The sequence below is a fragment of the Hyla sarda genome, chromosome 6 (assembly GCF_029499605.1).
Source record: "Hyla sarda isolate aHylSar1 chromosome 6, aHylSar1.hap1, whole genome shotgun sequence".
NCBI lineage: Eukaryota > Metazoa > Chordata > Amphibia > Anura > Hylidae > Hyla > Hyla sarda.
In genome coordinates this window covers 154,157,640-154,185,628 of record NC_079194.1, presented here as the reverse complement: position 1 = coordinate 154,185,628, position 27,989 = coordinate 154,157,640, and the positions used below count along the sequence as shown (strand labels likewise).

Genomic DNA, 27,989 nt, shown 5'->3' with positions numbered 1-27,989 from the left:
AACGCCACAGTTAGATAATACAAAAAGGCAGGTTTTCCAGCAGCACAAAGAATTTTAGGAGAGATGTGTGTTGATCTTCTGGGAGGTCACAGACAGAGATTCATTACTGGAAGCAGCAGGTTCTCTAGCAGGAGAGAAGTGTTTGTGACAGTGTTCTGCAGGGCTGGCTCTACCAATAGGCAGAGTAGCCACCCTCTGATGTGCTGCTTCTAGGTCCAGTGATGCGCACACAGAGGGCATCAGGGGTGGGCAGGTGACCAGTGCTGCAGGGAATCAGGAGCAGGTAACATTGATCATCTCCAACACCGAGGCCTCCTGGATACTCCTGTATAATGTGCTGAGGATATTATATGTGTTATTTCATACCTCTTTATATTTCTAGATTTGTGTATACATACAGCATCGTATATGTAGCAGAGCCAAATGTGCAACTATGAAACTTTTGAAGAAAGTTATGTCCAGTTGTAAATAATACACCAATTTATATATAGCGCAGGCGATGTAAATCCAAGCAGCCTATATACAACAAGGTGGATCCCTGTATCACCACCTAAAATATGATACTCCAAAATATAAAATATGTGTATTGGCGCTAAGGGACAAAGCAATTCACAGTTTATAATTCACTTCCTTCTATTTTGATACGTAACAGGAGCCTGCAAGTTCAATTTCAAAAGAAGTGGATACAATTCACAACAAAGAAAACATAAATGTGACTATTAGTACCCCCTCTATTTACAAGCATAGCCGTCAATTCCACGTTTGTTCTCACCCCTTCATAAATACATTCAGTTGGTCAGATATACAGCGCTGTTTCTGATTGAGATCGTGGTATCTAGGAAACTCTTTAGACAACTATCCATATGTCCATAGATGTTTCTTTACCCCGAGGTACCTGATAGTTGTAGGGTTTCTTTCGGTGTCGGGTTGTGGTCTTTAGGACTAGACAAGACAGCAAACCATGCTTTTGAGTCCACCTAAAATAACATATTCAGCCTGAACAAAGTAACTAGCTGACTCTGTTCGGCCTATTAACATGAATGTCGTCCACTGCTCTGCTACAGTATTCGTCAGCATCTTGTTCTGGGCTCAGAGCTTCAAGTACAGAAAAGCTTAAATAAATGTAATTAAAGTAAAATTTATTAAAAAGGTGGAGGAAAAAAAATCATATTTTGTTACAATGTTGTTATCACACAAATAGAAAACTTATTTGTTAGAAGCTACAGCTCAATGTGATCACTTCCATGCTCTCTCTGGGACTGGAGTTTCTGTGGAAGGACCTCCGTCCAGAACTTGAACTTGTCCTCCTTCAGCTTTGAAGAAGATTTCTGCTTTAAATTAAGCTGCAGATAGTGTTCTTCTCTGCCGTATTCTGGCCATGCTGTCAGACCGGGACTGTTGGGGTCCCTGCAGTAAACAATGTGGCATTAGTGCTATTGAACAGAAAATAAGGGAACATCCGGACATTCTAGCTCTATGTTATGGTCTTACCCAGTCCGAGCAAAGTTTGCCCAATATCTCATAATTGTCCTTGACAAGATTTTTTCTTCATCAGTTACATGTCCTTAGAAGGAAAATAATATCACCATTAATAATGACTGATATACAATCCTCTATAACCAAGATGCATCAGCAGCTCAAATATCTCTCCTGTACTGATAGTTTGTTACTACTGATGAGCGGCATATGCCATATTTGAATTCGCGATATTTCGCGATTATAAGGATGAATATTCGTGAAATTCGAATATTCGTTATATTCCTGAAGTTTTTTTGAATTGCGAAATTTCGCTATTGCGAATGCAAAATTAATAGCGAAATTTCGCTCATCTGCGCATGTGCGCTATAATATCATGCGAGGGACGTTGCTAGGGACGTTGCTAAGCTCTGACAACGGAATTTCCATGAATATTCGCAAGCATAAACCTTTCGCCTCACAGTCTCATCCCTGGGTCTTTAATGAAATGATACAAGCATTGCATTTATCAGTCGAAGGAGATCCCTTCAATGTGCTCAGTTTTCAAAACAGTTTGAAAAAAAGACGAATATTCGTAATAGCAAATTTTAATTGCAAAATTCGTAATATTCGCGAATTCGCAAATATGCGATATTCGCGACGGATATTCGAATTGCGAATATTCGTGAGCAACACTATTTGTTACAATGTACAAGTGTAGGTAAAATGTATCAGTCTGGAGTCTAGGCTGTTTAGTGCACGGAGACAAGACTAGGTCAGGATGGTTTTAAAGTCAAAATATGCTGAAGTAAAATAGGCCAAATGTATTAAAAGGCCATGCCTGTTACTGTAGTACAGTTGCTGCATCTTTGTCTAATCGTCTACGTGTGAAGCTAAAGTGTTACTTCTAATTACCAAATAACAACAAAAATAACATGTCACAGAGACCAGGGTTTTGATTGGTAGGAGTTTGGACTGTGAACCCCCTCCGTTCGCTAGAACAAATGGGGAGAAGTGCCTAGCTGAGTGCTCTCTCTCTGCTGCCCCCTCACTGTAGAACATGGATTGTATAGAAAGTGTTGGTCCTTTGCAGTGACAAAAATGAGAACTTTTGCACAATTGAGGATTATACAGAAATTTGTGACCACTGCACTGCAGAAAACTAGTGGATATGCTTTGATAAATTCCCCTTGATACACATTGCAATGTATTACATTTTTATTTCTGGTAGCTAATTTTAAAGGGGTTAACAAGGAGGAGTAAAAGTTAAAGGGTACCTCTCATCCAACAAACTTTTGATATATTAAGCTATGTGATAGCCTGGGGGAGTAGGGTATATGGGGTGTAGCTGTGCGGAGACTAAAGGGTGTCTGGTTAACCCTTTGTATTCGTGACGCCAGGGTGGGGGCTCCTCTGTAATGCTTGTCCTACCGCCACCCTTCCCAAGAGCGATAGGGAGGTATAGAATAATTGAATGTCCACAACCGGAGAGTTTGCTGAAAACAGTTGGAACTTTACTGAAGATTTTATGCAAACTTCATAACCGGAACAGTCTCTACAAATGCAATTCTCTTAGAGATTGACAGTGGTTGGGACCTTAAGCGTTTTAGAGTCCGAAGACTGATATGCGCTGTTCCACTGGATTTAGGGGATTTAGTTTCGGTCCAGTAGTCACGCTAGCTTTAGCTGGGATTAGTTTAGAACTCGCGGTTTAGTTTAGGCTGAGGCCGGCAGGTTTTTTGGCCCAGCTTGTCTTTGAAAGTTGCGCAGATCTGTCCTGCTAGTCCGGCATCCACGAGAGCAGCAACCCAAGAGAGCTATAATTGGCTACAGCTCCCTTATATGGGCAGGGGCTGGACAAGAGCTAACTGGTCCAATACTTCTGTCAATCACCTTCACATAGAATTATGGGTAGCATGTGACCCAAGGACCTCCAAAGGTCCTCTAACATACCATAGAGGAATTAACATAGTCACATGACCGAAGGTCCTGCAACGCTAACAAGGTAAGTACAATTAGCAAGACACCTCCAATAAAGGAGTGGTTCTGCAGGTGGTGACCACAGACCACTTCTCAGTTCCTATGCTTCCTGGCTGATGTTTTGGTCACTTTTTAATGCTGGCGGTGCTTTCACTCTAGTTGTAGCATGAGACTGAGTCTACAACCCACACAAGTGGCTCAGGTAGTGCAGCTCATCCAGGATGGCACATCAATGCGAGCTGTGGCAAGAAGGTTTGCTGTGTCTGTCAGCGTAGTGTCGAGAGCATGGAGGTGCTACCAGGAGACAGGCCAGTACATCAGGAGATGTGGAGGAGGCCGTAGGTGGGCAACAACCAAGCAGCAGGACCGCTACCTCCGCCTTTGTGCAAGGAGGAGCACTGCCAGAGCACTGCAAAAAATGACCTCCAGCAGGCCACAAATGTGCATGTGTCCACTCAAACGGTCAGAAACAGACTCCATGAAGGTGGTATGAGGGCCCAATGTCCACAAGTGCTTACAGCCCAACACTGTGCAGGACGTTTGGCATTTGCCAGAGAACACCAAGATTGGTAAATTCGCCACTGGCACCCTGTGCTCTACACAGATGAAAGCAGGTTTACACTGAGCACATGTGACAGACGTGACCAACTGGAGACGCCGTGGAGAACGTTCTGCTGCCTGCAACATCCTCCAGCATGACCAGTTTGGTGGTGGGTCAGTAATGGTGTGGGGTGGCATTTCTTTGGGGGGCTGCACAGCCCTCCATGTGCTTGCCAGAGGTAGCCTGACTGCCATTAGCTACCGAGATGAGATCCTCAGACCTCAGACCCTCCTAATGCAAGACAATGCTAGACCTCATGTGGCTGGAATGTCAGCAGTTCCTGCAAGAGGAAGGCATTTATGCTATGGACTGGCCCGCTTGTTCCCCAGACCTGAATCCGATTGAGAACATCTAGGAAATCATGTCTTGCTCCATCCACCAACGCCACGTTGCACCACAGACTGTCCAGGAGTTCGCGGATGCTTTAGTCCAGGTCAGGGAGGACATCCCTCAGGAGACCATCTGCCACCTATTCAGCAGCATGCCCAGGCATTGTAGGGAGGTCATACGGGCACGTGAAGGCCACACACACTACTGAGCCTCATTTTGACTTGTTTTAAGGACATTACATCAAAGTTGGATCAGCCTGTAGTGTGGATTTCCACTTTGATTTTGAGTGTGACTCCATATCCAGACCTCCATGGGTTGATAAATTTGATTTTCATTGATAATTTTTGTGTGATTTTGTTCTCAGCTCATTCAACTATGTAAAGACGGAAGTATTTCATACGATTAGTTCATTCAGATCTAGGATGTGTTATCTTAGTGTTCCCTTTAATTTTTTTGAGCAGTGTAAGACAAAGTACTACTTTCCCTTTTCCTGGATAAACCCTTTAATGTAGGAAACAACTAGTCTGTCTAAGATTACTCTGAATATAATATAATCGGTAAGAGGCTTGCAGAACATTGATGATGAAACTAAATAACACCTTCTTTTTTCTTTTTCTTTTTTTTTTTTTTACTTACCAGCAAAGAATTCACCATCCCTCAGAAAGGGTCCTCCAAACACAAAGCTGAGCTCATCTCCATGGTCGGCCTTCACAAAGTCTGGTCTCCCATGAGACATTATGCTTGATGGATGCTGGTACTCATAAAGGAAAACAGGGAGCCCCATATCTAACAAGTGATAAAAAGATTGAGAGTAAGGTTGATTTAGCACATATTCTGCAAATCTGCAAAGTTTCCACACCAAAATCCACTGAGGCAAATCCACACTAAATTGTGGGGATTCTGAAGTAGATTTTCCACTTTAGATGCAGATTATGCAAAGTAAAAAATAAAAGTTAATGCCCCAGATTTACTATTGCCAATTGTACCAAAAGCTCATGCATATGACTTGTGCTACAATTCAGTTTGAGATACGTTTTAGACACTTTTTTACACTATCCGGGGCTTTAGAAAAGGGGATGCGCAAAAAATGTGCCAAAATCTGATGCAAATTCTGGGGTGGGGGGGCTAGAGTGGAATGCACACAAGGAAACCCCAGCGCCGCAGAGCGCATTGATTTTAACCCCTTACCAACACGTTGCCGCATGCAGTATCCTGACCAGATACGAACTATACAGAGACATTGCTACTCAGACTATAAGATATTTGTAATCAACCATACAAGGCACGATCTCCGTGCATACATCTATAAACGCTACAGACTATTTGCCACGCTGGAATACCAGCACTTTTTTACCTTGAATATTATATGTCTATTTTATTTTATTTCATTGTATGAATATTTTATACAGGGTGGGCCATTTATATGGATACACCTTAATAAAATGGGAATGGTTGGTGATATTAACTTCCTGTTTGTGGCACATTAGTATATGTGAGGGGGGAAACTTTTCAAGATGGGTGGTGACCATGGTGGCCATTTTGAAGTCGGCCATTTTGAATCCAACTTTAGTTTTTTCAATAGGAAGAGGGTCATGTGACACATCAAACTTATTGGAAATTTCACAAGAAAAATAATGATGTGCTTGGTTTTAACGTAACTTTATTCTTTCATGAGTTATTTACAAGTTTCTGACCACTTATAAAATGTGTTCAATGTGCTGTCCATTGTGTTGGATTGTCAATGCAACCCTCTTCTCCCACTCTTCACACACTGATAGCAACACCGCAGGAGAAATGCTAGCACAGGCTTCCAGTATCCGTATATACTACTATATACACCGCAGGAGAAATGCTAGCACAGGCTTCCAGTATCCGTAGTTTCAGGTGCTGCACATCTCGTATCTTCACAGCATTGACAATTGCCTTCAGATGACCCCAAAGATAAAAGTCTAAGGGGGTCAGATGGGGGACCTTGGGGGCCATTCAACTGGCCCACGATGACCAATCCACTTTCCAGGAAACTGTTCATCTAGGAATGCTCGGACCTGACACCCATAATGTGGTGGTGCACCATCTTGCTGGAAAAACTCAGGGAACGTGCCAGCTTCAGTGCATAAAGAGGGAAACACATCATCATGTAGCAATTTCACATATCCAGTGGACTTGAGGTTTCCATTGATGAAGAATGGCCCCACTATCTCTGTACCTCATATACCACACCATATCATCAATTTTTGTGTTCCAACAGTCTTGGAGGGATCTATCCAATGTGGGTTAGTGTCAGACCAATGGCGGTGGTTTTGTTTGATAACTTCACCATTCACATAAAAGTTTGCCTCATCATTGAACAAAATCTTCTGCGTAAACTGAGGGTCCTGTTCCAATTTTTGTTTTGCCCATTCTGCAGCACCTGAAACTACGGATACTGGAAGCCTGTGCTAGCATTTCTCCTGCGGTGTTGCTATCAGTGTGTGAAGAGTGGGAGAAGAGGGTTGCATTGACAATCCAACACAATGGGCAGCACATTGAACACATTTTATAAGTGGTCAGAAACGTGTAAATAACTCATGAAAGAATAAAGTTATGTTAAAACCAAGCACATCATTGTTTTTCTTGTGAAATTCCCAATAAGTTTGATGTGTCACATGACCCTCTTCCTATTGAAAAAACAAAAGTTGGATTCAAATTGGCCGACTTCAAAATGGCCGCCATGGTCACTATCCATCTTGAAAAGTTTCCCCCCTCACATATAGTAATGTGCCACAAACAGGAAGTTAATATCACCAACCATTCCCATTTTATTAAGGTGTATCCATATAAATGGCCAACCCTGTATATTCACTACCTTGCTTATCGTGGTGAGTCGGATGTAAGGAACCTACAAAGGATACCACAAGCACCATCATTGTAATAATAAATTGTTTTAAATTAATTCACTGGATGTACACAATTTTTTACATATATTTTATATACACCCATTTATTGGTGATAATCAAGCCCAGACTTGAGATAAGTGTACCCCCATTTTATACATTGTTCGCAGGTTGTATGGGATACACAACCTTTTTCACATTAATACTCGTCTGGCGGTAATACTATTGTCCCTATTGTCGGGTTGCAGCTACCTGTACACGTTTTTGGCAAAATTCTCCAAAAGTTGAATGGCGCTCCTGCTCTTCTGAGACCTGGTGTGCACCCGCAGAGCAGTTTACGTCAAATATGAGGTATGTATTTACAAATTTACTGTGACATTTTCTCCTATTACTACTTGTGAAAATGAAAAATTTGGGGTAACCCCAGCATTTTAGTGTAAAAAAATCCCATTTTCACATCCCATTTCAATGAACATTTATCAAACACCTGTGGGGTGATAAAAGGGTACTCCGGCGCTTAGACATCTTATCCCCTATCGAAAGGACTGATTTTAACTGGGGTGCTGCGTGCAAGATCACGGGGTTCCCCAGCGGCGGGACTCCCGCGATCAGGCATAGCAGATAAGATGTCTAAGCGCCGGAGTACCCCTTTAAGGCTCACTGTGCCCCTTGTTTCGTTCCTTGAGGGGTGTAGTTTCCAAAATAGTATGCCAGTATTTTTTTTTTTTTTTTGCTGTTCTGGCACCATAGGGGCTTCCTAAATGCGAAATGCCCCCCAAAAACCATTTCAGCAAAATTTGTTTTCCAAAAGCCAAATGTGACTTCTGTTCTGAGCATTGTAGTGCGACTACAGTGCACTTGACATCCACATATGGGGTATTTCCATACTCAGAAGAGATGGGGTTACAAATTTTGGGGGGCATTTTCTCCTGTTACCCCTTGTAAAAATGTAAATTTTAGGAAAACTCATTTACTCCAAAATCCCATTGTTGCTCCTTCCCTTCTGAGCCCTCTACTGCGCCCGCAGAACTCTTGACATACACATATGAGGTATTTCCTTACTCGAGAGAAATTGGGCTACAAATTTGGGGGGCTTCCTCTTCTTTTACCCCTTGTAAAAATAAAAAAAAACTGGGTCTACAAGAACATGCGAGTGTAAAAAATGAAGATTTTGATTTTTCTCCTTCACTTTGCTGCTATTCCTGTGAAACACTTAAAAGGTTAACAAACTTTTTGAATGTCATTTTGAATACTTTGAGGGGTGCAGTTTTTATAATGGGGCCAATTTTGGGGTATTTCTAATATGAAAGCCCTTCAAATCCATTTCAAAACGGAACTGGTTTGGTTTCCCTGCTGAACTTTGAAGCCCTCTGATGTCTTCCAAAAGTAAAAACATGTCAACTTTACGATGCAAACAAAAAGTAGACATATTGGCCCTTATTTACTCAGAATGTTGTGTAGGTTTCTTTGTGGGTTTTAATTCTCTACAATTTATTTTACACGGTATTTACTAAGGTTTCCCTACATTTTCCACTTTCCCTACACTTTGCTTTTTTTTACACATGTTCTGATTTGTCTGGTTTTCCTCAGCTCAAATCCACCACATTTTATGTGGAAACCTTAGTAAATATGTTGTTTTTTGTGAAAATGTTGGGAACACGCCCCTTTAGGAGACCACACCCCCTTGTACTAGCGGTCACACCCCTTTTCAGGTTTTCTTAGCAAAATGGAGAGTTAGTTAGGGTTTTTTCAATTCTAGCGCAAATTTTGGTGCAAAATCTGAATTTCTGGCACAGACAGAATTTCTGGTGCAATGCGACAGAATTTGGCACATTGCGATAGAATCTGGCGCACAACCCGACAAAACATGTCGTGTTTGCAATAATAAATGAGGGCTATTGTATTTGTGAATCCATATATAGTTTATTTGGTATGTCTAATTTCCTTACAAGCAGAGAACTTCAAAGTTAAAAAAAAAAATCTAAATTTTCAAAATTTTCATGAAATTTTGGAATTTTTCACCAAGAAATGATGCAAGTATCGACAAAAATTTACCACTATGTTAAAGTAGAATATGTCACGAAAAAAACAATATTGGAAGCAAATTCAAAAATTTGTAAAAGAATCCCAGAGTTATTAATGCTTAAAATGATAGTGGTCAGATATGCAAAAAATGCTCTGGTCCTTAACCCCTTAAGGACTGAGCCCTTTTTCCCCTTAAAGGGGTTCTCCTGTGCTTAGACATCTTATCCCCTATCCAAAGGATAGGGGATAAGATGCCTGTTCGCGGGAGTCCCGCCACTGGTGGTCGTCCGTAATCAGACCCGGAGCGAACACGCTCCGGGGACTGATTACAAACGGGGGGCCGTGTGCAAGATCCCGGGGGTCCCCAGTGGCGGGACTCCCGCGATCAGGCATCTTATCCCCTATCCTTTGGATAGGGGATGATATGTCTAAGCACCGGAGAACCCCTTTAAGGACTGAGCCCTTTTTTGCAATTCTGACCACTGTCACTTTAAGTATGGATAACTCTGGGATGCTTTTACCAATTGTTTTGATTCCGATTGTTTTGATTTTTCGTGACATATTCTACTTTAACACAGTGGTAAATTTTCGTTGTTACTTGCATTCTTTCTTGGTAAAAAAATCCCCAAATTTCATGAAAATTTTGCATTTTTCTAACTTTGAAACTCTCTGCTTGTAAAGAAAATGAATATTCCAAATAAATGATATATTGTTTCACAAATACAATATGTCTACTTTATGTTGGCATCATAAAATTGATGTGTTTTTACTTTTGGAAGACACCAGAGGGCTTCAAAGTTCAGCAGCATGTTCTTGTAGACCCAGTTAAAATTTTACAAGGGGTAAAAGGAGAAAAAGCCCCCCCAAAAACAAACCAGTGTGCCTCCAGCTGTTGCACAACTAGAACTCCCAGCATGTACAGTCTCTCAGTGCATGCTTGGAGTTGTATTTTTGCAACAGCTGGAGGCACACTGGTTGCAAAACACTGATTTAGCTAATAAACTCAATTTCACAACCAATGTGTCTCCAGCTGTTGCAAAACTGCAACAATCAGCATGCATTGATAGCCGAAGGGCATGCTGGGAGTTGTAGTTTTGCAACAGCTGGAGGCACACTGCTACATCTCCCAGCATGCCCTTTGGTAGTCTCTGCATGCTGGGAGTTGTAGTTTTGCAACAGCTGGCTGCACACTTTTTCATAGAAAAAAAGTGCCTCCAGCTGTTGCAAAAATACAACCCCCAGCATGTACAATCTACCAAAGGGCATGCTGGGAGTTGTATTTGGAACTCCAGCTGTTGCAAAACTACAACTCCCAGCATGCCCTTTGGCTGTGCATGCTGCGATTTGTTGCTAAGCAACAGCAGAAAGGGAACAGGCCTCACCTCCTGCCATATCCTTCTGCTGGGACCGCCACCGTTGCTGCCGCCAATCCTGCTGCTCCTGTCGCTGCCACCGATCCCGAGGGGACCCCCGCCGGACCAGGGCAAGGTAGGAGACCCCTGCCGACGCCGATCTCCGCCATCTTCACCGTCCCGATCGCCGCCCAGCAGGGTCGAGATTGATCGGTCGTTCCGACTGATCAATCACGTGATTGTGAGGCGGCACCTGTGCCACCTCACTCATGCTGGGTAAGGGTGAATGGGGCTGTCACGGAGGACAGCCCCATTCACCCTTTTTTTTCCTGGTCACCGGGTCACCAGACACCCAATTGACCCGGAAAAGCCGCAAATCATTGGTTTGAATTGACCCACGATTTGCGGCGACAGCCGATATGGGGGGGGGGTAGGTTCTCGGGATAGCTATCAGCAGTCACCCCCGTCCGGTCCCTGCCCCTCAACGAAAGTCTATGGGAAGGGGTGTGACAACGAGGGGGCGGGCGTGATGTCACAAGGGGGTGGCCTCGAACACGGAAGCCCGCACACAGCATTCGGAGTAATGAACTTCCGGACGCTGCGAGCGGAGCTCCAAAAGGCAGGGCAGCGGACAACCCCTTTAAGGGGAAAATGGTCTTGGTCCTTAATGGGGTACTCCGCCCCTAGCATCTTATCCCCTATCCAAAGATTACTAATATAAATATAAGTAAATATACCCTCCCTAATAATCCATTTCCCAGTCCTTTCCCCACCCCTCCCCCTCTACCCCCCCCCCGTTATATTTTTTATATATAAAAATTCTTTATTTCTACTTAATTTTAAATAGGGTGCAAATTTTTATAGGTATAAATCATTACATTATTATATATGTATTTTATTGTAAATAAACACTATGGGGACATGTATCATTTCCAGTGTATAATAGAAGTTTTTTACCCCTCTGCCTGTTGTGTAAATTTGGTGCAGCTGCGTTAAATTTATCATTCTTGTGCTGCTACTTTCTTGAATTGCGTTTAAATTTAGAATTCTCCTCAGAGCATAAATTTACACCGCAGCTCTATTTAGTAGAAGCTTTGTCTGCAGCGTATCTGCACCTAAACAGTAAGTGTGTCCTTGTTATTAGTTTTAGAATTTTGTTTCTTCATTATGTAGAGTTTTAATCTCACAATAATACCACTTTTTGCACCCAATTATAACACATCAATTATAGCAATGTCCTTATTCTTCATTTAACATCTGTGACCCCCCTGTGCAAATCACCTCAAATGTACATGGTGCACTCTACCTTATGGGTCTTGTTGTGCACCCGCAGAGCACTTTGCGCCCACATATGTGGTATCTCCGTACTCTGGCTAAATTGTGTCCCAAAAAATGGGGGTCTTTTTTCCCATTTACCTCTTGTGAAAATGTAAAGTATGCGGCAACACCTGCATGTCAATAATTTGAAAATAATTTTATTTTTATACACTAACATACTGGTGTAGACTCCAACTGTTCCTTTTCATAATGGGTAAAAGGAGAAAATACCCCCCCAAAATTTGTTAGCCAATTTCTCCCGATGATCGGCGATACCCCACATGTGACCCTAAAATGTTGCCTTGAAAAACGACAGGGCTCCAAAGTGAGACCGCCATGTGCATTTGAGGCCTAAATTAGGGTTTTGCATAGGGGTGGACATAGGGGTATTCTATGCCAGTGTTTCCCAAACAGGGTGCCTCCAGCTGTTGCAAAACTATCATTCCCAGCATGGCCAGACATGCTGGAAGTTGTATTTCGACAATATCTGAAGGGTCAGATGTTGACGAACTACAACTCCCAGCATGCTTGGGCAGTCTGGGAGTTGTAGTTTTGCAACAGCTGGAGGTCCACAGTTTGTAGACCACTGTATAATGGTCTCCAATCTGTGGTCTTCCAGATGTTACAGAACTACAACTCCCAGCATGCCTCGACTGAGTGGGCATGCTGAGATTTGTCATTTTGGAACATCTGGAAGAGCACAGATTGGAGACCATTATACAGTGGTCTCCAAACTGTGGCCCTCCAGATGTTGCAAAACTACAACTTCCAGCATGCACAGAAAGCCAAAGGCTGTCTGGGCATGCTGGGAGTTGCAGTTTTGAAACTCCCAGAGGCAGCAGTAAGATCGCTTTATGGAGATCTCACTGCTGCCAATGAAGATGCCGCCCTGCTGCTGCAAACTCACCGCGGGGACGCACCACCCCCGGGACCGCCTGGAGGACGCCGCTCGCACCGGGACTGCTCATGACACCGCATGGCCGGGTAAGTGACGCCGGGGGACGGGTAAGGGACACTTAGCAGAGCGGTGTGTGTCCCGATCCCCGTGATCGGGACTCACACACCGCGCTGCTATCAGCTAGTCAGATTTGACCAGCTGATAGCAGTGATCGCTGGGGGGGGGGGGGGGGGGGGGGGATGAAACCCCCCGTGGTCACATGGTAAGATGGCTGGCTATCAGTGATAGCCACCATCTTACCGGGCGCTGGGGAAAAGTATAACGGAAAGCAGTAAATTGTAAAAATAAAAGGAGAATGATCTACAGTGTTAAGTGGATTACAAAGCTATTTTAATGTGACGGATCTTGTTCAATGATAAGTAAGATATCAAACATTTCCTATGTAAATGTATTAAATTGTTGGATCATAAAATACCAATATCCAAGTGATCTAATGAATAACTGAACTATATGCAAATTATTTTAAAAGTGCTTTGGAATAACCAAGGAGTAAAAAGCAATATAAAGCAAACCAAATGAGGAATTGAGATAGGAAAGTAAAAACATTCTGGTGGTTCCTTAGTAGAACTTTCCTTCAGAAATAGAAAGGATTGCTACGTGCAGTTATAGATGGTTTATATTTATGGGGAAAAAGACGCACTTGCGTCAAAATTTTTGGTGCAAAGGAAAAGAACGCAGGTAATAAATCCATGTGTACTATAGATGTCACTCCAAGGTACCCTGATTAGGCCACATCTGGAGGATATGCTCTACCAAAACGTGCGCAAAAAAATGCGCAAAAAAAGGGCTTGCGCAAAATTTTGCGCAAAAAAATACACACAAAACAGGGGTAAAATCTTTGATACATGTCCCCCTATGTGAACATATACATCTATTTAATCTATTCTATCGGCTCTATTTGATCCCACCCCGCCCCTTCCCTTCACTACATCATATTTATACCCACATTTATTTTATCCTTTACTGCATCATATTTATACCCTCATTTTAGATATAGCAATATTCATATACGCTCTTTTTTATAAAAACCCCTTCTCTAAATAAATTCTTTACACTTTTATCACCATCTCCCAACTCATTTTATACTAGTTTTTTATTACCTCTGGTTTGTTCCTAGTATTTGAATTTTTACTCCCCTTTTTTATTATCATTATATATTAAATATTAGCCCTATTGGCTAGTCTCTCAATCTGTACACACAGTGCTCAAATATATGGCATTACTTTTTATCACTTGATATTCAAAATACGAGTATCTAGTTCAAATCATTCTTGACCAGGTAAATACTTTCAGATCTATTTTCCCATATCTTTCATACAAACAGCATCATTATTATTTTTGCAGCTCACGTCATCTAAATTATATTCATTATTCACTCAAATAACATTTATAAAAATATGCATCATAAATAAATGTATCATTTATCCTTACTGTATCCGTACTTTTCTCTTCCCTTCCTTCTGCATGTCAGAATACTCCAAAATGTATCTTTCAGAGCACTACATCCGTTACTCTAATTCACGAACATAATGCATAGCAACCAAAAGTAAAGAACGTCAAAGACTGCAACCTTTTAACATCTATCGAATTAGAAACGTAATATCACTTTCATTACACACAGTATCATATGTATCTCTATCTTAAGTCTTTTTCTTTTATTCCTCTATGCAATTCTGTTTTCTCTGCATTTTATTCTTTTTCCTTTGTCCCCCTTTTTTTTTTCCCGTTCTGAACGTGTCCAAAAACTTTATTGAAGCTAACTGTGAACCCTGACACTTCCCTTCCAAAACCCGCATTCAGCCTTTGTATTACACAAGGATGACGCCCACAAAATGGGTTATAGAAGACTGAAATTTTCAGCCATGACCCATACAGTCTTCCTGAACCTCCACCATTGAAAAAGGGAACGCAGCTCCCCGAAACGCGTCTGGTGTTAAGACAACCCTGCACATCATCTGAGACAATCGATACCACATTGCCGGTCCTCACCTACCCTCTCACCTGCTCCCCGTGCAGTCGGGGTAGAGCGGATACCTCCAGCGCTGCCATACACTTCTACGATCGCTAGGCTTCACAGCGCTGCCACACGTTGCTTCCCAGCCATTATCTCCGACCCCCAGCACCGGATCCTATCACCCCTCCTACATTTCTCCCGTGCCGCCGAGACAGAGGGACGTGCATCCGGATCGCAAGCACAGCCGCACACATCTGACCGTGCACACTGTAGCCGATAAGAGGCACAAAGTGCCTGAACTGTATAGCAATTGCCCTCTTGCATTCAGTCCCCGTGCTGTTGGGGTAGAGAGGGCATCGCCTGTATCTCTGCACCTAAAAACATTTATAGTGGGCCCCAATCTGGGAGGCTCTAGAGCTACTGAAAATTGCCCTATTGGATTATTAACTTTTTTGCCATGCACTTTCATCTGGATTAATCCCGGCTCCTATAATATGACTTTACAATATAACTAAACAGACACTGTCCCATTGCCCCACTTTCATTGTCTCATTGTCCAATTGTTGAAGTGCAATATCACTGTTTATATTTTATATTTTTAGTATTTTATACCATTGTAAACATTTTATCCAGTGACCAGTCTGCGACAAGGGCCCTGCCGCAGACCTCACATCATTTTCTAAATAAATGTCATTATTTTATGCTATTTTAGACACGTTTTCTCTTTCTTCAAATTTTTGACCATATATCTTTTACTCTTACTTAGCCTAGCAGGACTGCCTACCTTTTTATACCATTAGTACTCTTTTTTGGCACATGGGTATGTGCAGCGCAGTATCCTCGGTATAGGTTTTCCCTCTTTTTTTTATGTTGAGCTCCCACATTTTTTGTATATTTTCCCTATCCAAAGATGTCAGATCGCGGGGGTTCCACCACTGGAGACCCCCGGGATCTCCAGTGCAGCACCCCGCTATAAGTACTGCACAGAGCAAACTCGCTCTGTGCGTAATCACCGGCAATACAGGGGCTGGAGCATCATGATGTCATGGCTCCGTCCCATTGTGACATCACGGCCCGCCTACTTAATGCAAGTCTATGGGAGGGGGCGTGATGGCCGCCATGTCCCCTCCCATGGATAGGGGATAAGATGCTAGGGGCGGAGTACCCCTGTAAGGGGATAAAACAGTATCATTCAGTTGATGTTGCACTGGTTCTACTAGACTCATCTCTATGGATGATGGGGGCCCCGGGGCATTATTTTTAATAACATTGTTTTGATAAATTGTGAAAACTACAACTCCCAGCATGTTCTAGCAGATAATAGCACCTATGTGAATAGCCATATGGGCTACAAGGTGAATGAGTTTGTACCTCGATGGTATTTTGCAACCTTTACAGCTGGTACGACGAACATTACGTCTCCGCACAAATCCAGGAACTGATTGCGAATTTCCATGGGATCGTTGGAATCACCAATATAGGTATCAACAGCGAAAGGAATGACTTCAGGACTCAGACCCTATAACATTGACATTTTGTAAAATAAACAGAAGACATTGTTCATAAAAAAAACTTATTGGATAATAAGAGAAAATCTGCTCATCTGTTCTTACCAGGATAGGAAGTTCCTGGAGCTTCAACATCACAGACTCCCGTGTTATTCCTTCTGTTACATATGTTGTTATGTTTAATAGCTAAATACAAAGACAGTAATAAAATTAATATTATTTTATATAATATTGTTATATTATTACAGCCTCCTCCAGCTGGCACATTTTTTCCTTTCAGCACAATGCTCATTTTCTGCTGAAACTTTTCGGTGGCCAAACTCCCTAACTATAATTATTAATCCCTAGCTATAATTATTATGATTATCAGGGTGCTGTACATTTTATAAGGGTTAAAAGATACAACACAAACGCAGGTTCAGAAGATGTGATACAGAGTAAATGGCAGGACGATATAGAGCAGGGGTCTTAAACTGGTGGCCCTCCAGATGTTGCAAAACTTCAACTCCCAGCATGCCTGGACATGCCCAGACAGCCATTTGCTGCAGCTAACAGCTGTCGGGAATGCTGGGAGTTGAAGTTTTGCAACATCTGGAGGGCCACCAGTTTGAGACCCCTGATATAGAGGGAGAGAGGGCCCTCCCCATAAGGGCTTACAATCAGTAGGTGGGGGAAAGGCAGATGGTCATTTATGAGAGGTTAGGGAAGTAGCCATTCCCATTGCAGTGGCAGCAGGGTTATTATAGGTCATATGTTTTCTTGAAGAAATGGGTCTTCAGGTGAGTTCTAGTATATGGGGGAAGCATAGAAGAAGTCTTGGAGATGGTTGTGTGAGGTGCAGACGAGGGGAAAGCACAGGCAGAGGTCTTAAAAGGATTGAAGATCACGTGAGGGGCGGTGTCAGGAGTTCAGGTCAGAGATGTATGGAGGGGAGAGGTTGGGGATTGTCTTGAATATCACGGTGAACAGTTTAAACTGAACTAGTAGGGCAATAGATAGTCAGTTAAAGCATTGGCAGAGGAGAACCAAGGGGAAAGGTGGATTAGTCAGGCAGCAGAGTTGAGAACTGATTCAAGGGAAGCAAGAGTGTTTGATGGAAGGCCACAGAGGAGGATGTTGCAGTAGTACAAGTAGGAGATGATGAGGTCATGTACCAATAGTTTGGTTGAGTCAAAGTTGAGGAATGAGTGGATTTGAATGGTAAGGGTCTGGATGTGTGGTTTGAATGACAGTGCAAAGTTGAAGTTGATCCCAAGGCAGCAGACTTGTGGAACTGGGGAGAGAGTGGAGCCATTGACTTTGACTGATAGATTGTGTTGGGCGAGATGGGAGGAAAATTATAAATTCTGTTTACTCCATGTTGAGTTTGCAAAAGCAGGAGGAGAAGAAGAAAGATATAGCTGACAGACACTCTGGGATTTTGAATAGAAGGGAGACATCTGGACCAGGGAGTTTAGAATTGAGTATTGTCACTGTAAAGGTGGCACTTGAAGCCATGGGATTCTAAAATCAGTCCGAGGCCAACAGTATAGATGGAGAAAAGTAGGGGCCCCAGGACAAAGCCCTGGGGGACTCCAACAGTGAGAGGGTGGGTAGGGGAGGTAGCATGTAAGTAGGACACACTGATGTGCGGTTGGTGAGGTATGAGGAGATCTTGGAGTGGGCTAAATTTGTGATGCCTAGGTATGAAATAGTTTGTAGCAGGAGGGAGCTGCCGACTGTCAAAGGCAGAGGAAAGGTCAAGTAAAAGGAGTAAAGAGTATTGGTATAATGTTTGGTGTCAGCAGATGACTGACACTTTCAGTAGAGTGGTTCAGACAGAAACCAGATTGCAAGTGGTCAAAGAATGAGTTGGATGAGGTGGGAAGACAGACGACAGTTCAAGGTAGAAGAAGAAGGGGAGAAGCGAGATGGGGACTGGATAGGCGTAAAAATTGGTTGTGGGGACTGCAAGTTAAAGGAGTAGTCCAGTCCTGAAAAAGGTATCCCCTATCCCTATCCCTAAGATAATTTCAAATCGTGGAGGGGACCGACCGCTGGGGCGATCTCCTGTACAGGGCACTGGCAGTCCACAGGAAGGAGGCATCTTGACCACCGCATGAAGCGACGGCCGACACGCCCCCCTAGTGTTTGGTCGATGTGTGTTTGTGTGTGTGTGTTTGGGGTGTGTGCGTGTTTGTGGTGTGTGCTCTGTTAATTTTAGAGCTTTACACCTACCATTGGAACAATCCAGCCAAACTCCTGATTATTCATTCCAATGAGAAGCGGGACCTTGTTGCTTTCCTTGTTAGCCAACATCTCCTCTGCTGGTTTAGGTAGAAAAAAACCATCAACAGTGGCAGAAGGAGGCAGCATGCCCTGCAGAGACAGGAGATAGTCAGACTTAAACATATATATCATATGGTAGATGATCATAGATCATATGTCTGCCACAGGTGCCCTCAAATGCTGCTCATTACAGTTGCCTCATACATTGACTACAACAGATGCCCAATACATGTGTGTCTAGTAATGAATATACAAAGCACATATCAGGGTAATTTCTTGGTAAATACAGAAGAAAACAGGTTTGATCACACTGGCATATATAGCTATGGTATTAAAAATGTAAGTGAAACTAACAACATCCATTGGAATGAAATACATTGAATTGTCATTACAAGGGAAGACATGAGATGGAAAAGAAATGAGCCGCTTATGTGACCAAGAATCCAAAACTTGCTAACGCAGCTTAGGGTGCTTGCAAACCAAGTTTTTAGCCTATGGCTGCTGGATCTAGCTGGGGAGGGGAAAAACAGGCGCTGAAATCCATTGACTTTAATGTGCCGACTGGAGTCACCGATTTCTGCCTCATATCCGGTTTTGCGACCGGACCTAAAACTGTGGTGTCCCGGTACAGAACATGGTTCTGTAAAGTCCTAAAGTCCCCTCAGGTAGAGTTCCTCAAGTCCACAGGGCTCTCCTGCAGGGTCCCCCTATGTCATTATATGGTATTGTCTTGTATATTAGGAATGTTCATCTATTATATGTATTGTTCAGTGAATGTAAGTAATATATGAAGGTTGTTAGGACGTTTATACTGTATAGGACCTTCCTAAGGTCATGTGATATGTCATGTGCTGTGATCACATGATATACCTAGAGTTCCAGAGGCACAGGTAACCCAAGGCTATTAGTTACCAATGGGCTTTAGTCCAGCCCCCTGGTACATAAGGGGCTGTAGTCTCCACACTAGGTCTTTTCTCTTTACTTCCTGCTCTTGAGACAAGAAAGCAAGCACAAGTCCTGTACAAGTCGAGTCCAGCATATCTAGGCCAAAGCCTACAAGTCTGCAGCCACATCAAATCTGTGAGTACAAGTTAAGGCTCTACTGTCCCTACCAAAGTCATAACAGTAGTACAGTGGCCTGCATCATCATTATTACCACTACAAGTCCAAGAAAGCCTGAGAAGACTGTTTTCTGCCTTCTTCAGTAAAGTTCCAGTTATATCAAAACATTGTTTTGGACTCTCATTTACTATATGCCGTTTTGGGTTTGTTGTCGGCTGTACCCTACAACATACAACCACATCCTGGCATCACGAACACTAGGGGTTAACAACATCTTGCCCCAGAGGTTAATACCATCTGGCCCCACTACCTACACCGCTACACCCCGTGGTCCCGCCATAACACTGTGGTCACCACAAAACCGTAGTATTCTACGGTTTTAGGTCCGGTCAGAAAACCGGATACGGGTCGAAAATGAGCTGACTGAAGTCGAACGGTGACTCCGGTCGGCTCATTAAAGTCAATGCATTTCAGCACCGGTCTGGCTGGGGTACAGGAGTGCATGATTTTCCCCACCCCCAGTCGGATCCGTCAGCCGTAGGCTGAAAACGTGGTGTGAAAGCACCCTTAGACTTAGACGTTTTAGCACTGTGACACAACACTGTCGAAGATATTCCCTGACAAAAATAGCACGACAACACCTACCATCACTTTGGCAATAGTTCTAAGTTCCTCTTCTGATTTCTTCTTCAGACAGTTGGCTATGGAGGCCGGCTCACATCCAGAGATCTTTGATACTATCTGCAAAGCAAATAAGTGTTAGGTAAAATAATTTCATATATATTATTTCGGGAGCGGTTGTTGGTGTCATGCATTTGGTTCTCAATCACTCAGTGGTACTAACACAGCCAAGCAACAATAGGATGTAGAAAAGGGTGGCGATTGTTAAATGGGTACTCCACTGCCCCAGCGTCCGGAATGTTAAGTTCAGAACGCTGGGTGCGGGGGGCGTAACGTCACAGCCACGCCCCTCATGATGTCACACACCCTCAATGCAAGTCTATGGGAGGGGGCGTGATGGAATTCACGCCCCCTCCCATAGACTTGCATTGAGGGGGTGTGGTGTGACGTCACTATCCCCGTAGCCCGTACCTAGCATTCGGAACTAAATGTTCCGGACACTGGGGCAGTGGAGTACCCCTTTAAGGTTGTAAAGGTTGTTTAGCCAACATATATCATCATGATCTACTCCCACTAATGTGTATTTAGCTCCACATACCATGCATAAAGGGGTAAAGGAGATGAGAGCCACCTTTTATCATGAACATTAGCTCAGATTGAATAAGAAAAAACTACATAAGTGCAGGTTCTTCTGAAAAAGAATGGTAGGTGAAATAGCAAAGGCATACATATCATAAAGGCAGACCATGCATTAATACTTGGTCCCATCCCCCATACCACTGGGTGAGGACAAGCTGAGCAGGACTCTTCATTGCTGTCAAGCAAGGGGTAATAAAAAGGGTCTGGAGAAAATCCCTTTTTATCCTGAGGCTAGGTTTCCACACAGGTTTATTCTGGGATTTTTTGGGAAACCACCACTGCAGTTTTTGAGCCAAAGTCAGAAGTGGATCCAGTAGGAAGGAGAAGTATAAGTCCTTCCTTTATATTTTCCATTCCTTTTGAATATTCCTCTGGCTCAAAAACTGCTGTGGCAGTTTTCCAAAAAACACCAGAAAAAAGCCTGTGTGGAATCCTAGCCTTAGGGTGGCAAAACCCTGACATCACAATAGGCATTTTGATCTTGGGACCGTGTCTTTTCTATGTACACACTGTGGCTAAGTATTTCTTACATTTATGTAATATTTGAGATCTTCTGACTTGCTGATCATCAGGGCTTTCATCGTTACAGCTCCACTTTCAGCAATGGCACGGTGAAACAGACCTTTGGATAAGGGAGAAATCACCTAGAAGGGAAGACAATTCAGTTTATTCTTTTAATAAACCCTTTGATCAGGCCAATTAATTATCATTTCTTTTGTTAATAAGATAATCAAATATTTTGGTATATGTGATACTGAACGCTCTCAGCTGTGTATCTACGCAAAATATGTGTGATACTGCCTGCAGCCTAGTATTTCTGATACTGAAAGTTCCTAGCTGTGTATCCAAGTATATTATCTGTGATACTCCCCATAACCTTGTATCTAAGTTGATTTTGTGTTATACTGCTCAGTGCCGTGTATCTAAACCGATTCTGTGTGAAACTGCAGAGCCATGCAGGGATGGACTGACGGGCTGGTCCATTCGGACGTGGTCCGAGGGCCATTCCAGGTAAAGGGCCCGCTGCCGCTGCTATTTGGCATCCAGGACACTTGTCTCGGATTCCCAGGCAGCTGACCTCTGCTTTCAGATGTAGCACTGCTTCCGTGTAAGCTTCATCTGAGGCCTACACTGAGAGGAAACATTACCTCTGCTCCCGCCTCGCAGTGCACGTGCCAATGACATTTCTCATTGGCGCCTGCACTGTGGAGGCTGAAGAATGCGGCTGGTAGAGCTGAGGAGACCACTGCATGGGACATTCTTTTATTTATTTTTTACTGTCTTTTATTTTAACCTAGCACAAGGGGAAGGGGAGGGAGGGGACCGCCACATACCTGGCTGCCCCCAATTACCTGGCTGCCCCCACATAACTGGCCCACATACCTGACTTCCCCCATATACCTGGCTGCCCCCACATACCTGGCTGCTCCCACATACCTGGCTGCCTAAACTGGCCCGCATACCTGGCTGCTCCCACATATCTGGCTGCCTAACCTGGCCCACAGGCCTGGCTGCCCCACATGCCTGGCTGCCCCTACATGTTTGGCTGCCTAACCTGGCCCACATACCTGACTGCCTAACTACCTACCTACATACCTGGCTACCTAACTAACTTCATACCTGGCCTACATAACTGGCTGCCTAACTAACCACCTAAATACCTGGCTACCTACCTACATACCTGACTATGTAAATACCTACCAACATACCTGGCTACCTACCATATGCCCAGCAGAGGACCACCATTTGCTGCTAATAATTATCCCTTATACTGGAACCTTTACCTGTCCGTGACCTGTTAATCAAATCTTCCGCTCCAGACTCACACAAGGATGCTACTATTATCTCTCATCTCGGTTCACCTCCATCCTCGCCAACCACTGCCGATTTCCAGGATCTATGAGAGCTAATTAACCTACATCTTAAGTGTGGGCCCGTATGCTCAGCCAGCCGCAGCGGCGAGCCATCACCTCCATACATTGCTATTAACCTGTCAGAAGCCCAACTTACCACTAATGCCAAGTGGTATTGGCTGAAGCGACACTCCAGAGAGGGGAAAGGTGCAGCGCCCCATCATATGTTTACATCGCTATCATAACTGATGCTGTATCACTAAGGGTGCATTCACACCACATTTTTGCAATACAGTTCCCGTATATGTTTTCAATTTGAAAACCGTATGGAACCATATTGAAAACCGTATGCCAAACGATGCATCCGGTTGCATCCGTTTTGAGTCTTGTACGGTTTTGCCCGTTTTTTTCCCCGTACCCAAAACCGTAGCCTACCACGTAGCCTACCCAGCGGTTGGACCCTGCGAACTATAACTTATCCCCTATCCTTTGGAAAGGGGATACGTTATATTTCACTACAGAGCTTCTTTAAGTTTTTATTTTTACAACTTTTCTCCAGATATCTCCTTTAAGCTGAGACTTCTTGTTTTGTCTCACGATAAGGAGGAGGCTGCTGGAAAGTGTTCTATTCAGCATTACAGTGAAAGATGACAACATCCCTTCTTTAAAGGTCATAAAGCATGCTCAGAAACCTTTCCCTTTGATGTGAATTTGAATGCTTCAGTTTGTTGCCTATATCCATGGGGCATGCTGTAAAGCAAATATCTAAATTCTGTAAAAAACTAAAAAAACAGCTCAAGAAACATGTCTTCCCCATAATAATGTACAAAAAAATTACGATCAAAGATAGAAACAGATTAGAAAAAAAGAACATGTTTGTATCTGGCTCTAATCATAAATAATCTAGGCGATACATTTCCTTAACCCCCTAATTTCTCCATGACATAAATACATGTGGTGTAGCTATTAAGGGTTTATGGAGAGGGCTTGAGACTCGAGCCTTCTCTATACCCACACCTATCATCAGCCTTCAGTGACTGGGGGCCGCCACTAAAAGCTGGAACAGATATCTCTGCTGCGTGATATTTACCATTTAGACGCTGCTGTCAAAATAAACAGCGTCGCAATTGCAGGCAGCAGATCCATTGTGAAGGCAGCTCGAGGCCTTTGCTAGGCTTATGTAGCTGACAGTACTCTATTATATATAGAGCCTGCCTACGGCCCTGTGCTGGGAACAAACTTCCAGCGGATGTGGTTGGTAAGTGCACAGTAAGTGAATGTAAACATGCCTGGGATAATAACATATGTATACTAAGATTAAAAAAATGGAAATAATATCATGGCAGACTGGATGAACCAGTTGGCTTTTTTCCTTAGTCTTCTATAATTCTACATTTATATGTCTCTATATGAATATTTAAAGGGGTACTCTGGTGGAAAACTTTTTTTTTTATATCAACTGGTGCCAGAAAGTTAAGCAGATTTGTAAATTACTTCTATTAACCCCTTAAGGACTCTTAAGGGTTTTTCAGTTTTTGCACTTTCGTTTTTTCCTCCTTACCTTTTAAAAATCATAACCCTTTCAATTTTCCACCTAAAAATACATATTATGGCTTATTTTTTGCGTCACCAATTCTACTTTGCAGTGACATTAGTTATTTTACCCAAAAATTCTTGGCGAAACGGAAAAAAAAATCATTGGGCCACAAAATCGAAGAAAAAACGCCATTTTGTAACTTTTGGGGGCTTCCGTTTCTACGCAGTGCAAATTTCGGTAAAAGTGACACCTTAACATTATTCTGTAGGTCCATACGGTTAAAATAATACCCTACTTATATAGGTTTGATTTTGTGGTACTTCTGGAAAAAATCATAACTACATGCAGGAAAATTTAGACGTTTAAAAATGTAATCTTCTGACCCCTATAACTTTTTTTATTTTTCCACGTACAGGGCGGTATGAGGACTCATTTTTTGCGCCGTGATCTGAAGTTTTTATCGGTATAATTTTTGTTTTGATCAGACTTTTTGATAACTTTTTATTCATTTTTTAATGCTATAAAAAGCGACCAAAAATAAGCTTTTTTGGACTTTGGAATTTTTTTGCGCGTACGCCATTCACCGTGCGGTTTAATTAATGATATATTTTTATAGTTCGGACATTTACACATGCGATACCACATATGTTTATTTTTTTTTTATTTACACTGGTTTTTTTTTCCAAACTTTTATTAGGGAAGGGGTTAAATGACCTTTATTAACACTTTTTTTTTACTTTTATTTTGCAGTGTTATAGGTCCCATAGGGACCTATAACACTGCACACACTGATCTTTTACACAGATGAAAGGCGTGTATTAACATGCCTGTGATCAGTGTTATCGGCGCTTGACTGCTCCTGCCTGAATCTCAGGCACGGAGCAGTCATTCGTCGATCGGACACCTAGGAGGCAGGTAAGGGCCCTCCCAGTGTCCTGTAAGCTGTTCGGGATGCCGCGATTTCACCGCGGCGGTCCCGAACAACTCGACTGACTAGCCGGGATAGTTTCACTTTCACTTTAGAAGCGGCGGTCAGCTTTGACCGCCGCTTCTAAAGGGTTAATACCGCACATTGCCGCGATCGGCGATGTGTGGTATTAGCCGCGGGTCCTGGCCGTTGATGAGCGCCGGGACCGACGCGATGTGATGCGGGGTCGCAGCGCAACCCCTCTTCATATCGCGGTAGCCGGCGCAGGACGTAAATATACGTCCTGCGTCGTTAAGGGGTTAAACAATTTTAATCCTTCCAGTACTTTTTAGGGGCTGTATACTACAGAGGAAATGCTTTTCTTTTTGGATTTCTCTTCTGTCTCGACCACAGTGCTCTCTGCTGACCTCTGCTGTCCATTTTAGGAACTGTCCAGAGCATCATATGTTTGCTATAGGGATTTTCTCCTGCTCTGGACAGTTCCTAAAATGGACAGAGGTGTCAGCAGAGAGCACTGTGGTCGTGACAGAAGAGAAATCCAAAAAGAAAAGCATTTCCTCTGTAGTATACAGCAGCTAAGAAGTACTGGAAGAATTAAGATTTTTTAATAGAAGCAATTTACAAATCTGTTTAACTTTCTGGCACCAGTTGATGAAAAAAAAAAGGTTTCCACCGGAGTACCCCTTTAAGTAACAAACAGTAGCGAGAACTTACAAGAGCAGAGACGCTAAAACCTCCAGCAGATTCACCAACTATAGTGACGGATGTTGGGTCACCTCCAAAGTCTGCAATGTTTTCCTGTACCCACTGAAGAGCGGCAACTTGGTCCAGCATCCCATAATTACCAGGTAATTGGTCATCTCCGGTACTGAAATAAGAGAGTGCCATTTTAGGATAACATGAAATTTAGTTTGAAGGGGCCATGGCAAGCAATGCATCCTCTTCATTGTTAATATGGTCTTTAGTTTTTTTTGTGCTTCTACAGTATTAGCTCATTTTGTACTTTGCATAGTGGTCGTGTAAGGAATTGCAGCTATATCCAATGCACTTGAATGAGCTTTAGTTGTAATAAATAAGATGACTGCTCCAAAAAGTTGTGCTAATGCAAGTAGGTGTTAAAATGTGTGGGTGTCATTGCTTGTGTGGTGGCCCAGTACAGGAGGTGTTACCTTTGCTCCTGCTGTCCTGTCAGGAAGCCTCCTTCAGCGTCCCCAAGGCCCCCTGCACTCGTTTACCCATTGTAAATATGTTTTACCATGTAAAGTGTTATAAAATGTAATGTTGCTTTAAGAGTTATACCATGTGATATGTCATGTGATTGTTACCCAGGAGGTGTCAGTGACCAGGTGATCTCAGGTGACCTATAGGCTCCCTGCTAGTCTCCCCCATATAAGCCCTGGGTGGGGCTAGCTTCTCTCTCTTTGAGCTCTTAGCATTTGCTTCCTGCTGAGGTCCAGTGCAGTCGTGCCTAGTGTGTGTGTCCAGAGTGTTGGAGACCTCAAAGTCAAGTCCTGCAGCCACAATCAAGTCAAGTAAGCTAAAATAGCAGCTTTATGAATCAAGTCAAGTAAGCTAAAGTCACAGTCCCTGTCATCTGTCAAGTCAGCATGGTCTGCATTCGATTGTCCAGTCCTACTACAAATCCCAGCAAGCCCTTAAGGTTTCTGCGTCACTGGTCACCCCTTGGGCCCTGGCTGAACTGTATAGACTTTACCAACTGTCTACCCTCAGCAAAGCTACCGTTGTCTGTAACTTGGTGTCTGAGTCTTTATTGCCAATGTGCCTGGCCCAGGATCCAGCGGTATGCCTTCGGGTGGTTTTAAGCTAAACCACGCCCTGGCGTCACGAATACAAGGGGTTAATGCCATCTTCCCCTAGGGTAATAACACCTGCCCTCGCCACACCCCGATATCACACTTGGATACAGGCTGCGTTTTTCACCTCATTGACCTCCTGATGATGGTGTTGGTGCACCGAAACATGTAGAGAGAGGCTTTTGTTTTGTAATATGTCAAGTTTGTAACAGCAGAAATAGGTTTGACCTTACACAAGGTTCCGGGAAAGAAAACCCTCAAAATCCGGAGTCATTGAAAAACAACTTTGTACTTTACTGCAGGTGCAATCTCTATAATGGGTAAAGAGGTGGAGTAGGACAGTCCATAGCAACTACTGCTCTTACATAGTGCAATAAACATATGGGTAGGAACAGTTAAAGTCCGATCACTGGGATCCCCCATGATCTCCTGTACGGGGCCCCGGCTCTCCGGCCAGGGAGCGCATGTCGACCATGGCACGTACCGGCAGCCGACATGCCCTCTCAATACAGTGCTACAGCAGAGCCGGAGATTGCCAAAGGCAGCGCTCTGGCTCTGCCATAGAGTTTTATTGAGGGGGCGTGTCTGCTGCCGCTTCATGCGGTGGTCAACACACACCCTTCCTGTGAGCTGCGGGGGCCCCATATGGGAGATCGCAGGGGGTTACAGCGGTCGGACCCCCTGCAATCTAAAACTTATCCCCTATCCTTAGGATAAGGGATAAGTTTTTCAATCCTGGATATTTACTTTAACCCCTAACACTCTGAATGAGACCTGTGCATGCATGTAACACACAAAAACACAGGAATGAAATAAACAGGGATATAGGCCTCAGCTTTTTAGAGAAAGGCCTTTCACTGACCAGCAAACCTTGTAAAACTACAGCCAACTATACTAGGTTCAGTGTGACAGCT

General features: G+C 43.3%; 1 protein-coding gene across 1 annotated transcript in view; it reads right to left on the bottom strand.

Moving 5' to 3' along the window:
- Positions 1-594: 594 nt before the first annotated feature.
- The window catches only part of LOC130277641 (fatty acyl-CoA hydrolase precursor, medium chain-like), a 42,654-nt gene continuing 15,259 nt past the window's right edge, over positions 595-27,989 (bottom strand). The window contains exons 5-13 of the mRNA XM_056528375.1: positions 25,976-26,129; positions 21,474-21,587; positions 20,329-20,424; positions 18,571-18,711; positions 16,459-16,539; positions 16,217-16,364; positions 5,003-5,152; positions 1,492-1,564; positions 595-1,407 (exon numbers count right to left, since the gene is read on the bottom strand). Of these exons, the coding sequence (XP_056384350.1) occupies positions 1,221-1,407; positions 1,492-1,564; positions 5,003-5,152; positions 16,217-16,364; positions 16,459-16,539; positions 18,571-18,711; positions 20,329-20,424; positions 21,474-21,587; positions 25,976-26,129 (1,144 nt within the window). The 3' untranslated portion in view covers positions 595-1,220. The remainder of the gene's footprint in view (positions 1,408-1,491; positions 1,565-5,002; positions 5,153-16,216; positions 16,365-16,458; positions 16,540-18,570; positions 18,712-20,328; positions 20,425-21,473; positions 21,588-25,975; positions 26,130-27,989) is intronic.